Source organism: Tympanuchus pallidicinctus, unplaced genomic scaffold, assembly GCF_026119805.1.
Source record: "Tympanuchus pallidicinctus isolate F22 unplaced genomic scaffold, pur_lepc_1.0 scaffold23, whole genome shotgun sequence".
NCBI lineage: Eukaryota > Metazoa > Chordata > Aves > Galliformes > Phasianidae > Tympanuchus > Tympanuchus pallidicinctus.
This window is the reverse complement of record NW_026294740.1, coordinates 5,174,894-5,189,047: the sequence shown is the minus strand read 5'-3', so window position 1 is coordinate 5,189,047 and position 14,154 is coordinate 5,174,894. Positions and strand designations below refer to the sequence as shown.

The window sequence follows — 14,154 nt, the reverse complement described above, 5'->3', positions numbered from 1 at the left end:
TGGGTGGGCTCAGCACATCGAGTGTCCCCGCAGCCCCCAGCATTGCCCAGTACCGGTGCTGTGGGCTGATCCGAGCTGGGGAACAGCCTCTGCAAAAGGCTGCTTGGAAAATTCCTCTCCAAAAGGGCCGCTGCCAAGTTTAGCAGATTATATTTTTAGGGAGCAAGTCTATTCCTAGCAGTGTTGTAGCTGTTGCAGCAGCGGGTTTGTTTAAAAGCTGGTTCCATCCCCTGCATGCACATTTCATGGAATGGGAGCCCGGACCCCATCCCTGCACAGGAAAGATGGCTTTAGACCTGCAACAAATATGTTTGCCTTTTCTTTTTCTTTTAATATATTGAAAGCACCAGCATTAATTTTAGCTTTTGTGAAGCCGCTTTTCCCACAATAGCTGTAATTTAGGCCTACCCTGCCTGGCGATGCTCTTTTTATAGGTATATTCTTATTTTAGTGCTATAGTGATGGGTGAATGAGTAGATTAAATTAGATTTAGTATCTATCATTCTTTCAAGCATTACAGGCAGCCGTTGCGGGGATGAGGTGTAATTAGGCTCAGCCTCCCTGCGCTCCCCACACCCACCCTATGGGTGCCCCGTGCTGCCCACACCTCACCCTGGTGCCAAGTGGGGGCGCTGGGGGTTACATTCCCCTGGGGGACAGCTGTGCCAGGGGGCTGTGGTGTCTGGCACAGGGCAAGCATCTACCCTACCCTCCCAAATCCCCTGGCAAGCCCCGCTCCCCTGACCGGTGTCTCCGTGCCGAGTTCCGGCTTTGCTGCTCCTGTGTTTTCCCAGCACACAGCTGGCTCCATCAGCTCCTGCACCCCCAAAGCTCAGCCCCCACCCACCACCCCCTCGTCCTGTCTGCATCGCGCCGAGCTTAGAAATTGGCTTTGCACAGCATCAGCAGGATTCGCTCCAGCCCCTGTGTAAGCAGCGCTGCTGAGATGCGATCCCTGGCACCGGGAAGCGATTACACAGAGTGAGACGAGCGCTGGAAGGAGACCCGCGTGGAGGAGGGACTCCACAGAGACAGTGTTGGGAGAGTGGTGTGCAGGCAGCCCTGGCCTCAGCGCTGGGGACACGTGGGTGCCACTGCCTGGGGCTGTGGGGTGGCTCAGCATCTCGGCCATCCCCTCCATCAGAGCTGCGGGGCTGCCGTGCCCGCTCCTGAAATCTCTCCCTCCAATCCTTCGTGGTGGGTGCTGGAGCCGGAGCGTGACTGCGGTGCCAAGCTGGGTGCCCCCCCCGTCCCAGCAGCCCGTGTTGTGCTGGTGGGGCTCACTGCAGGCTCCACCAGGCAGGCATGAGGCAGGGCTGACTGCTCGCTCCCCCTCGCCAAAGTGCTGGGCTTGCAGCACTTTGTCATGATTTTCATCTCATCTCCGAGCAGCAATCCTTCACTGCTCGCATTACCCAAGTAGAAAATGACACATAAACTGACATGATTGCTGCTGTTTCTCAGTGCCACGCAACATCTGTTCCCTCAGCGGTGCGGGGGAAGGTGGGCAGGGGCTGTGACGTGCCACGCGGCCCCCCAACTTCTCACCCTTTGCTCCCCTCCTGCCGCCGTGCCTCCTCCAGCCGTGCTGCAGCAGAGCCGGGAGCTGAGAGCAGCTGGAAGTGCTGGGGTGGTGCAGGATGGCAGTGGGGAAGCAGCAGGAGGAGCTGCACTTGGCTGCCCATCCCGCACCGTGCTGGGCACGCTGTGTCCTCACAATGTCCCCGCTGCCTCCTGCACGCAGCCCACAGCTGGGCAGGAGCCTGCAGCAGCGTGTCCTGAACCTTCCAGGCTTTGCAGACCTGTTCTCCATCTCCATCTCTTCCCAGAGCCCCGTGCTGCTTGGGGACACCTCTGTGCAGGTGTCCGGCAGTAGGGGCTGCACTGGGCTCTGCCACCCTTCCCTCCTCGTGTCCCAACACCCAGCACAGCACCGGCCGCAGCCTCCTGCAGGCTCCTGTCTGAAATCAAAAAGAGGGAGAGAAGAGTGAGAGGCAGGCGACGGTGGCAGCTTATTTGTGATCTGCATTGTGTGGGGAGCTCTTAATTAGAGCTAATTAGGCTAATTAACTTGCAAATGAGAAACTCGTCTTTTTCTCCTTTTCTTTTACAAGAGAAAAAAAAAAAAATAAAAAGCTGAACAACAAGATACAGAGGCTGCTGTGTACCTGCTGCAGAGCCCCTTTGGCTTGCAGGATGCCCACCCGGTTCCTCCCTGTGACCCCCAGCACCAGGACCAGGGTGCCCTCCCTGTGCCCACTCCTCCTCCCTCAAATGTCTCCAGTCTCCTCCCCTCTCTCTGTGCTGCAACACCCCAGGGGCTTTGTTAGCACAACTCGGTTCAAATGTCTGATTAGTCTTTAGGAGATCGAGGGGTCAATTTTCCACAGCTCCTTCCTCTCCATTTAACTAATTTAACTGCACGATTGTTACAAATTTCATTTTATTATAGCCCTGCTTCTCAGTCCAATTGAATTACCAAAATCTCATTTTCTCAGAAGTGCTGAATATGTAATTAGAGGAAAAATTATGCTTCTGACTGCCTATTAGAGAGGTTCGTGTGTGAGCCCAGCTCCGTGCACACGCGGGTACGTGGCTGCTGAACACCCACGAGTGTGCATGTGGGGAAGTGCTGTATGCAGCTGTGCCAGAGCCCGTGGTGGTGGATGGCAGTGATGGGCTCTGCCAAGGGATTTGGCTGCATCCAGAGCCCACGAGGGCACTGTCACTGTCTGGTTTTAGGATGCAGGGCCCCTGTGCTGGGCAATGAGCACTGTGGGTAAGGCAGAGCAGGGCTGCCCACACTGCAAGAGCAGGCGGAAAAACAGAGCTAAGGAATGCCCCGAGGCAGGAATGCCTGCAGGAGCTCAGCAGGAGCAGGTAGCTCGGGTGGGCACTGCTGGGGACGTGGCTCCCTTCCTATCCCATCTCCACGCTTGACACAGCCATGCTTGTGTCTCTTCTGTAAGCAGCTGCCCAGGCCCTTTGGTGGCTGATACAGAATGAGCACTCCTGGAAATCCTGGCTGAGTGCATGCAAAACGCCCGTGTCTGCGCTGCTCCGCCGGGCAGGGCAGGGCTCCACATCCCCCAGCAACATCCTGCAATCGCTGCAGCTCCAGACACGGCACGTCCTGGCCCATCTCCAGCACAGACACAGCACAGTCCCTCCCTGTGCAGGTCCGTGTGAGCTCAGGAAATGTCCCAGGCACGCGGGGAGGTGGGAGGTGGCGGCGTCCTGGAGCCCCCATGAAGCACCCCCCGTCTCGCCTCAGTTACACAACATTATCATTTCATAATACTCTGAAATATACATGAAGTTGGCTGAATGCAGATGAAATTGCACCATTTACTTCATGAATATTTCATGCAGCCTCAGCTCCGAAGTTTCCGGCTGATGGAGGCAGGAGCCCATGCTGGACCCCGTCCCTCCCAGCCCCGTCAGTCCCACGCTGGAGGTGACAGTGAAAACACACAGCCAGGCCAGCTCCAGGTGCCACCAGCCAATGGTGCCACCCATCTCCCAGCCCACAGCGTTCTGCAGGAGGGCATCCCCAGGGCTGCTCACTGGAGCTGCACTCTGTCCCCTCCTGCTCCTGCACCGCGCTGCCCCGGCTGAGCTTTGTGCCACGGGGTCCCTGCCTGCAGCCCTGCATCCTCTCAGCAGAGCTCCCAGTTGAGCATCCCTAGCAGATGCCATTAACGGGCTCTTCACCCCTCCCCTGCCACATCCTTAATGAAGACATCACGGACGTGGCTGACACCTCCAGCTCCTCGCCTCCTTTCACTGCTCCTTCCCCACTCCTCGTCCTGGAGCACCGCAGGCTGTGCCACCAGCACAGGGTGGGCAGGGATTGCCCCCAGCAATGGGACGTCCTCCCCATCAGCCCCCACACGTGGGGCCTCGTGACCCCCCCCCCCAAGCCTGGATCTGCAGCTGTGCTGCCCCAGGGCCGGGAGCACTGCTTTGTATGGATGGCGCAGCATTTTGGGTAATGAAATATTCACAGGTCAGTGATTCCTTGAGAAATGACGGGGATCAGTCAATTCCTTTTCAGGGAGTAATTTTCTTCCCCTTCACGGCCTCTGTTTCGTGTTGACAGTCATTAGCATGAGAGAGCGGCCGGATCGAAGAGGGGACGCGTGGCTCTCCGCAGATGGCCGTGCAGGGACCCTCATGGCACCATGGCTGGGACATTCCCTCTGCTGCAGCCCTGCTTGCGCTGCCCCGCTCTGGGGCAGCGGTTGCAGATGCTCTCATTGCATCCCTGCACGCAGGAGCAGAGCACTCCGCAGAGGCCACAAGCAGCCTCACCCTTTTCCAGGCTGCTCCCCAGCACTGCGCAGATGGGCGCAACGCTCACACTGCACACTGCAGCTCTGTTGCAGCTGCCCCGATGCAGGTGGAATTGCAGGCAGTCCCGTGCTGGCCGGGACCCGTCCTGCATGCAGAGCACGGGGATGTGCCACGGGCCACTGGTACCCCTCATGGCACTGTGCTCAGCCAGGTGACACCGACGCTTCCTCTGTGTTGGTGGGATTCCCGGTGCGTTCTTTTTCTTAAAAAGGAGACAAATGTTAAAAATGGCGTCGTCAGCCCCGAGCTGACAGCTACAATCACCAAAGTGCGGCGTCGGCAGGAACCGGCCCCACGCGCTAAATGACTTGAAAGGAAATGGCCTGGATTGTGCTGAGGAGGCAGAGTGCGGTGGGGAGAAAGCAAGTGGAGCAAACAAAAAAACTTCATTAATTAAAGAAACTCGTTAATGAGGGACATTTAATCAGCTAAAGATGATATCCACCCCCTGCCTGCTATGGCGCAGGGATAGCCGGCCTGCTGCGGCGGGGGCTACGGATGGGGACAAGGATGGATATGGGGCAGGAGGTGGGGACAGGACAGGGGATGGGGACAGAGATGGGTTAGGGCTGTGCTCAGGGAGCCGTGTCCTGCCGGGCATTGCAGGGAAGTGGCCGCCTCTGCCCGTGCCCCAGCACTGCCTGTTTCGCTCTGCGCTCGGTCTCGGGCACCGCGCTAATCTCCTGTCTCATTTGCTAAATGAGGGCCACGGGCCATTAATAACCAGAACATCTTTTAATGAAAATGCGGAAAGCCGCCCTACAAAGTGCCATGCGGGAGCATCCCCTGCGCTCCCGGCAGGGAACTGCGGCTCATGGACACCCGTTGGAGCACAGCATCACCTCTGAGCTCGCTGAGCTGCAGGCACCTGGCTGCAGGGGTTCCCAGTCACCCTCACCTCAGGGCCCTGCGAGCACAAACCCAGCTGGGCGCAGGCATGGCTGTGCCATGGGGCTCTGCACTGAGCTGGGGTTTCCTGGGCTGCATGCGGCGCAGGGAGGGGTGAGCAGTGCGGAGCACGGAGCCGAGCAGCAGCAGTCAGCAGGCACTGCTCAGCCAAACCCCTCACATCCCCATCCCCTCGCAGGGCTCTGCCCCATCACTGCCGGCCTGCTGGGGGTGGCATGCAGGAGGCATGCAGGAGCCGTAGATCTGTGCCTCTGCAGCACCAGCAGCCCGGAGACAGCGAGCAGCAAAACAGGGGAACCTAATGGTCCCTGAATGAAATAATACTTGGGCAGACAAGCACTGCGACAGCCCTAATTAATAACAGATATGAACGTGACTGTCAACACGGGCTGGCGAGGAGCCAGCGGGGTCCAAGACTCACACAGGTGGGGTAGGCACCTGTCTGCATCCCCTGCCCACCCCGTGCCCCGTGGCTCCACTTGTGTGGGCCGTCCCAGGGCTGTTGGTCCCACAGGGTGCCCCACACCTGGGGCAGAGACCATGGCAGGGGCTGGCTCTGTCCTACTGGGACCCATTGCTGGGTTAGGTTTACCAATTCAAAGTGCCCCCCTCCTTGATTTTCAAATCTGAAGCAAAAACCTCCCTGGTAAAGCTTTGGAGAAGGAAGCGAACTGAGCACTGATGGGCAACAGCTCAATCCCTGCCCTGCTGAGGGCTGGTCCAGGTTATGGTGGCAGCAAGGATGAGTGTGAAGTGCAGGGGGACACAGGAGTGCAGCGGGATGCTCCTGTTGCCAGCTCCGTGCTGGGGATGCGGGTAGGAGGGTTGGGCACGGGGAGCACGGCCATGGGGCTGTCGGGGGCCTGCCTGCTGCTGGGGGGGATCCTGGGCTGGGGTGTTTGAGGAGCAGACAAAGAACGGGACGAGAGCCCTGTGGGTGCCAGGAGGGCAGTGCCTTGGCCCTGCTGCCCGCGCCGTCCTGCAGTACCGCCGTCCCGGCTGCGCTGGCAGCGCATCTGGCTGGCGCGTCCCCAAGCAGCTGAGTCAGCATGGGAAGGCGATGTGAGGCTGTGAATGACTTGCAGATATGTGCGGGGCTGGTTGGCTGCATGTGGTCCCCACCGTGCCCCCGGCGCAGGCTCTGCTCTCCCTGCAAGTAGGGAAGCAAGGCAGGTGAGGGATTGTGGCTAGCAGCACAGTCCCCCCCCCTCCTTTCCCTCCCTTCCCCTCCCCAGCGTCCCTCCACACCATAAATCGGCCTCACACACAATTAAGGAGCTTGTCTGCACGGTCTGAGCCACAGATGTATTTCATGGGCGAGAGGTGGTTGTAAAGCATCTGCAGGGGCTGCCAGTGCTGTGCTCGGCCACCTGCACGGAGTGTACATGTGTGTGAGAGGGGTTATGAGGGGATTTGCAGAGGGCTGTGGGCAGGAGAGACCCCCCTACCCCCTGGCAGCCCCAGCCCTGAGCAGCTCACAGCGCAGGTGCTGCTCACCTCATCTGACCGGGGCAGCCAGGCCAGCTGCGTTACAGCAAAGGGGCTAATCAAATATTTAGCAGTTAATTGATGCCTGCCTGCCGTTTGCCAAGGGGCAGCTGACATCCCTGCCCTCTGGCCCTGCTGCCTCCTCCGTGGTGCCCTCCCGGCTGGGCTCCAAGCACGCAGGATGCTGTCCCGCTACCCGATGAGCACAGCTCTCTGTGCAGTGGTTTGGCTGTTCTTTGCCCCATGCTACCCTCCTCCCCGAGGCTCCCATCACCACGAGGTGATGCGTGGGGCTCCCTGCCCATCCCCGCTGCAGCACGGCCTTGGTCTCTGCCATGCCGTGTGCTCCAGCCCCGTTCTCCCACTACCTGAGCCTCAGCAAAGTGGCGCTCGGAGCGAGGAGGGAATGGGGGCTCAGCTGCGGCCACGGGGCAGGAGTGGCGCGGCACAGGGATAGCGCAGGCTGTGGGGCGGGGACCGAAGGCTGGGACGGGGCGGGGGGGCCGCAGCCACGGGGACTCGCAGCCCTGGCAATTCGGGGTCGTTTTCCTGGAGGTGACGGTTCGGCGCCGCTGTCTCGCAGGGTAACCAGGACGCCACGGCTCCGCCTGACGCGATGGCACAGCCCTACCCCCCGGCCCAGTACCCCCCGCCCCCCCAGAACGGCATCCCCGCAGAGTACGCGCCGCCGCACCCCCACCCCACGCAGGACTATTCGGGGCAAAGCACAGTACCGGAGCACGCCATGACCCTCTACACACCAGCACAGAGCCACGCCGAGCAGCCGGGCTCCGACGCCAGCACACAGTCCATAGCAGGGACGCAGACGGTACCGGTAAGGGAAGGGTATGGGGGATGCTGGCAGCTCAGCCACGGTCCCTTGGGATGCCAGATGCCCCCACCATGCCCAGGGGAGCAGGAGCCTGCGGCGATCAGCTCACTGCTCCATAGCCGCGCCCCCCCCCCCCCGTCATTTCTAATCACTTGTAATCTACCTGCTTGGCTGCTTTCCAATCAGATAGCTTCAATTATGTGGTTGTAATGCAGCTCTGGGGGCAAAAAGTGCTGAGCTGAGCACTTCCCAGCCGGCCACCGCAGCCCTGTGTGCAGGGTCTGCTTCCTTCAGCTCTCCCCCATCCCCCCCGGAATGTGCCTTTGTGCCACCTGATGCTCTCTGTAAGTCACTCCCATCCCCACCCACACCGAGCTGCCCTTCCCTGGATCCCAGATGCTGCTGCTCCTGCTGCTGGCAGAGACCTGAGAGGGTAGTGCAGCGCTGCCCAGAGAGGGGGGAGCGCAAGGTCAGGGGTGTCCTTGGGGTCAGAGGAGAGGAACACAGTCCCCAAGCCCGGATCCTTGTCGGGTTTTGTGGTGCTGGTGAGGGAGGAGGGCTCGGCTGATGAGGCGGCGGTGCTCCTGCAGCAGACAGACGAAGCGGCACAGACAGACAGCCAGCAGCTACATTCCTCAGACAACACAGACAAGCAACAGCCCAAGAGGTTACACGTCTCCAACATCCCCTTCCGATTCCGGGACCCCGACCTGCGGCAAATGTTTGGGGTGAGTGCAGCCCCCTGTGTCCCATGGCTCAGTTCAGGCTCCCGGTCCTCGTGTCACCCCAGGGCCTTGCCACCATCCTTCCCCTGGCCCACCATGTCTCCCCCCTTCTGCTGCTCAGTGAGGTTTCTGCCCTGGTTAGCAGCTGGGCTCTCAGCCCTTGTCTCCCTCCCTTCACCTCTCCCATCCCTCATTAGGATTTGGAGCACTGGGGGCTCACTGGCTTTGAAGTGACCTCTGTAGGTCCTGGAAGGGGAGTGTGTGGCAGGTGGGACGATTGCACTGAGGGACACCAGGATGTGTGCTGGTAGCCCGGGAGCTCTGCAGGCGCTCACTCTCTTCTCTCTCCACTTGCAGCAATTCGGGAAGATCCTTGATGTGGAGATCATTTTCAATGAGCGGGGCTCCAAGGTGGGTGCCACCATTACAGCGAGCCCTGGCAGGGAGCACAGCTCAGCCTGGGTGGGTGCACACCTCTGGGGGCCGTGTGCCGGCTGCCCCACTCCTGCCCCATCACCTCCCATTGCCCTGTGCTGCCTGTGGGGATGTGAGGCTGCTGGAGGGAGGAGGGGGCAATCCATGCCCGGCGGGGCGGCTCGTGTCCCTCTGTGTGTGGGTGTCTCTGCTGTATCTTCCCTGCTTTCTGTGCCCTCTCCCAGACTCTTTTCCCAGCTCGTGGGTGATGCTGGGGTCTCCACCAGGACCTGGCCTGTGTACTGGTCCATACAGCGGCCGCTATCTCCTCTGCCAGCTCTCCTGATTCACCCCTCTCTCTCTCTCTGTCCCTGCACCCTCTCTCTCTTTCTCTCTCTCTCTCTCTCTCTCTGTCTCTTTCTTTCTCCTTTTCTCCTCTGCTCACAGGGTTTTGGGTTTGTAACTTTTGAAACTAGCACAGATGCCGACCGGGCACGAGAGAAGCTGAATGGCACGATCGTAGAGGGCCGGAAGATTGAGGTGCTCAGATAAGTGTGCTAGTGCCCTGCCTGCCCTGCCATGTGCATGTCCTGGGGGTGCCTGCCCAGTGTGTGCATGCGTCCGTGAATGCAGCACGGGGAGCATGCGTGTGTGCTGCAGGGAACTCATCACTTACAGCAACAGGGAGAGACTCAAAGGAAAATCCTGAGGGGTAGAGAGAGCTGGGGGCTGGGCGCTGGGTGCTGGCAGTATCCTGCTGGTGATGGAGGAGCGCACAGGAGGAGGAGAAGGCTCTGAGGAGCTCTGCACCCACTGTGCAAGCAGCTGCCGTGTCCTCCAGCCCCAGCAGTGTTCCTGTTTGTGTGCTGTGTGGCACTGTGCAGAGCTCCAGGAGCAGTGTGTGCAGGGCAGCGCGTGGAGTGAGCTGGGCATGAGCATCCCTGCAGCACAGAGTGGGGCCTGGCAGGGCACTGTGGTACCCATGGACCGAGCTGGGCAGGTGCTGGTGGGAGCAGCCAGGGCTCCTGGCACAGGCACATCCTGTGAGGTGGGGATAGGAAGCGGCTGAGCCTGGCACCTTCAGCACAGTGTCACGGCCCCATCGGCATGGCACAGCGGTGTCACAGCTGCAGGTCAGCCTCATCCCACGGCTCCTTGCTCGCCCTGTCCTGCCCTCTGGTGTTTCTCTCAGCAGTAATGCACACAGAGCAAGCCTGGAGTTCTGCCTTGCCAGCCCTGTGCCAGCCAGCACTGAGCTCCCATCCCGTCTCTCTGCAGGTGAACAACGCCACAGCCCGGGTGATGACGAACAAGAAGACTGCAAACCCCTACACTAACGGTAGGGACCAGTGCAAAGAGAGATCGAGTGGGCACGGGCACAGCTGAGGTGCTGAACAGCCCTGGGCACCATTTCCATTGCTGCAAGGCTAGGCTGCAGCACGTGTGCTCGGTGCCCTTGGCCAGAAGCAGCAGTGGTTGCTCCCTGCTGAACCTGGCAGTGTGCCTCTGTGCCATCCAGGAATGGGAACCATGGGGGGAGCCCAGTGGGGTGCCAGGATGGGTGCACAGAGCCGCGGGTCTCCCCCAACTCACCAGCCTTCCCTGCTTGCAGGCTGGAAGCTGAACCCAGTGGTGGGAGCTGTCTACGGCCCTGAGTTCTATGCAGGTAAAACCTCAGCTCCGCAGTGGGGCTGTGCTGTGTTCCACCCCACTGCTCCTCCAAACAGCCCCCTGCACGCCCCTCTTCCCCTCCCCCCTGCTCCCCAGCATGCACACTCCCCCCACACCCCGTTTGCCCCAGTGTACTTGCAGGGGCCGTGTCCCAGCAGCCTCATCCCCGGGGCAGTGCTGTGGGCACAGATTGATGCTCCAGCACGGGATGCACTGCGGTGACCGCAGGTGGGCACCGCTGCAGGAATCCCATCTTTGTCCCCTCCCTCCTGCAGTAACGGGGTTCCCATACCCTGCCACGGGGACAGCTGTGGCCTACCGAGGGGCACACCTACGGGGACGAGGACGCGCCGTCTACAACACGTTCCGGGCTGCACCCCCACCGCCACCCATCCCCACCTATGGCGCGTGAGTACCAGAGCTGGCGGGGGGTCGGTGCCACTTGGACCCCAAGGCCTGGGGGTCCCACCTTGTGCTGCAGCCCAGCACAGCTACGGGGGCTCGGCCCCTTCCCGTCCCACTCTGTGCACGCTGCAGCAGCTGCCTCTTGGCCGGCCCTGCTGCTGACTCGGCCCTCAGGGGTGCCCCAAGAAGGCGCCTTCTGTTTGGTTTTCCATTTGGTGCTGAATTGCCTCAATTCTGCTGCTGTCAGTGTCTGCGCTGCTGGCTCCTGCACCTCCTGCAGGGAGGTGTTGGGGAGTGAGCTGCAGCTCCTTGGCGCCTGCCTGGCCTCCAGCTCTGAGATGCTCCTGCACTGATTCAGCCCAGGCTATTCTCTGCTATCCCCGTGGCCCTGCCCACCATGCTTGGAGCTCCAGCCCAGGCCATGCCCTCATTCTGCACCCCCAGCACCTCGAGCTGCCTTGACAGCCACTAATCATCCCTCCGTACCCAACTCCCTGCAGGTCACTGGTGTCACCTCCATCCATCCTACCTGGCAGCAACAGCTGTCCACATAGAGCAGAGTGCATTTATCAGAGCTTTAAGCCGAGGTGCAGATTGCAAGCAGAACCCAGGACAGTCACAGCCAGCCTCTGTGTGGCTGCAGGGCTCTGTGTCCCTGAGTGTCTGTCTCCAGGTTTCCCTGCAGCTCTGCTGCTCACCTTGCTCCATGCACCCACCTTGGGTTGAGCACTGCCTGGGGATTTTGCTGCCCTCACGCCTGGTGGGGCTGAGTGTGCCAGACCCTGCAACCCCAACCTCCCCGCGTCCCCTCGGCATGACCGTGGGCATAGCTGGGTTGTGTCCAAGTGCAATGCCTGCTGCCAACAGCTTTTGACTCCTGTGCCCCGTTTGCAGGGTTGTCTACCAGGATGGATTCTATGGAGCAGAAATCTACGTAAGTGCTGCCTGCAGGGATGCTGTGCAGGGATGGGTGTGCTGCCCATCGGGCACTGCTCCTCCTGCACACCGCAGTGCCCAGTGCGGCACTGGGGACCTGGGGAGGGGGGGTGGCCGAGCTGCTGTGCGGGTGGGGGTGGCGCAGTGTGGGTTTATGCCCCCAGCCCCATGGGATTGATGTCCTCGGTGCGTGTCGGTGCGCTGTCTTACACCAGCATTTAACCTCCATATTTAAAAAGCCATTGGCGATATTTCAGGCGGGCGGCTGAAGGATTTATCTAACGTGACACCTCATTAAAGCGATCAGGGAGGTGACATTCTCTCCTCTGGAAATTTAATTTTTTAAGGTTAATGTTTGTGAAAGCCCCTGGGGAATGGTAATGAGGCTGGTACGCGCCCGGCGGTTCAGCTGTCCGCAGGGTTCCACTGCTGCTCTGCAGCCCCTGGGGGCAGCACTGGGGGGGGGGGTGGCGGCCACCCTGACCCCCCCCCCCCCAGCAGGGCCTCCCTCTCACAGCCACCTCTCTCTGTCCCCCTGCTGCAGGGGGGCTATGCTGCCTACAGATACGCGCAGCCTGCGGCCGCAGCAGCAGCATACAGCGACAGGTAAGCAGCGGCGTAATTCGGGGGGGAGATCAGGGTGCCCCATATGGCACAGCACGGCTCCTGCAGCCTGAGGAAGGGGCCGGGCACAGCGTGGCACTCTCAGATCAGAGCTTCCTGGGCTGTGGGTGGGGGGCAGGGGGAGCAGCAGAGGACCCATCCCCAAGGCCAGTAACACCCCGCTGCTGTTTGCTCCTAGTTACGGCCGAGTGTACGCAGCCGCAGACCCCTACCACCACACCATCGGCCCCGCCGCCACGTACAGCATCGGCACCATGGTAAGAGCAGCTCTCGTGGCCTTTCTTTGCATCCCGACGCGCCCCACGTGAGCTGCAGCCGGCCTGGGGGGGTCGGGGGCTGCGGGAGGGGTGCGGAGCAGCACAGCCCCTGCGTGGCATCGTCCCCAGCAGGACCCAGGCAGTGTGCAGGGAGCGATCTGTAGCTAGCCTCGCAACCAGCATCAAAGATGAAAAATCCCACTTGTGGGTGGGATCTCAAGCCAAATGGCCTTTTTCTTCCTTTTTAAATTGGTATTTATTTTTCACCCTCCCACATCCCCCGGTTGAGCCCTGGCCACCGGGACCCTCCTGCCCCCCCTCAGCCCATATTGTCCCTATGGCAGCACTGGGTGCCCCAGGTGAGCCTGCCCTGTGCACCCCAAGGACAGAATTAAAAAAAATAATAATAATAATAATTAAAAAAAAAAATAGAAAACAAGAAAGGGAAGAAATGGGCTTTGCCTCTCTCTTGAATACTGATTGGCTTTTTTTTTTTTTCATCTTTGATGTTGCAGGCTAGTCTATACCGAGGAGGGTACAGCCGCTTCACTCCCTACTAGCAAGACAGACCCAGCCCCTCACAGCACTAACACTGACCGCTCACTAGAAACCAAACCAGGCAGACTAAGCAGAGGCAGAGCCTCCCGGAGGAACCGAGCCCTGCCTGCGGGCTCTGCCCCGCGATAGGTTCACCTCGAGCCGCTCCGCCGCAGCCTCCATCCCACCCAGCCCGGGCATAGCGCTGCTGGGGGGCGGCTGGGAGTGGAACTGTGGGACTGTGGGTGCTGCCCTGCTCGGGGCGAGGGCTTGGCCCCATAGGTGAGGCAGGGGTGGGGGGTGTGGGGCTGTGCCGGGGCTGGCGGCTCCCACGAAAGCTCTGCCTTTCTGTTTCTGTTGTAGTGAACACGCAGCCGTTTTCCTTCTGGGACCAGGAAGGGCAAAACAAACCACAAACACACACACACACACACGGTTTAAAAAAAAAAAAAAAAAAAAAAAAAAACTACAAAAAAAAAAAAAAGGAAAAAAAAAAAAAGATGAAAAGCAAAGCAACCAACCGACCAAGCAAAGAGGCAACAACCAAGTGAACGTCCCGTCTGTCCACACACACGCACCGAGTCCCGGAGGAGACTGCGGAGCGCACGGAGCGCTGGGACGCGCCCACAGCCGGCAGCCCGCAGCCCCAGGCCCGGCCCGGGCCCCACGTCTTCCTTCGCGCCCGGCGCGGTGCCGGCGCGCGGTCCCGCCCGGCTGGGCTCAGCTCAGCTCCCGGTCCCCAGCGCGTCGCGGCTCCGGGCCGAGCGGCAGCACGTCGGGGTGCGAGGCTCGGCCCCGCGCGGGTGTGCTGGGCGCTGCAGGGGACGCGCCTCTGCGTTTTAAAGGGAATTTTTGTTAAGAGGAGCTTGCAACTCGCTCGCGTTCCCCTCCCGCCCGTCCCTGTCGCACCCGAGGCTCGCCTGCCGCGGGGCTCCCCGCGCTGAGCTGGGACGGGGACGGATGGGACGTCACGGCCGCCCGCCGCAGGGACCCCGGTGGG

The 14,154-nt window shown here is 60.6% G+C and overlaps 1 protein-coding gene across 1 annotated transcript in view; it reads left to right on the top strand.

Annotated features, from left to right (window-relative positions):
* RBFOX3 (RNA binding fox-1 homolog 3) overlaps window positions 1–13,475 on the top strand; it is a 49,176-nt gene extending 35,701 nt beyond the window's left edge. The window contains 11 exon segments of the mRNA XM_052687571.1: window positions 7,337–7,588; window positions 8,176–8,313; window positions 8,668–8,721; window positions 9,172–9,264; window positions 10,003–10,063; window positions 10,337–10,390; window positions 10,671–10,803; window positions 11,695–11,734; window positions 12,281–12,342; window positions 12,539–12,617; window positions 13,133–13,475. Of these exon segments, the coding sequence (XP_052543531.1) occupies window positions 7,337–7,588; window positions 8,176–8,313; window positions 8,668–8,721; window positions 9,172–9,264; window positions 10,003–10,063; window positions 10,337–10,390; window positions 10,671–10,803; window positions 11,695–11,734; window positions 12,281–12,342; window positions 12,539–12,617; window positions 13,133–13,177 (1,011 nt within the window). The 3' untranslated portion in view covers window positions 13,178–13,475.
* The last annotated feature ends 679 nt before the right edge of the window (window positions 13,476–14,154 follow it).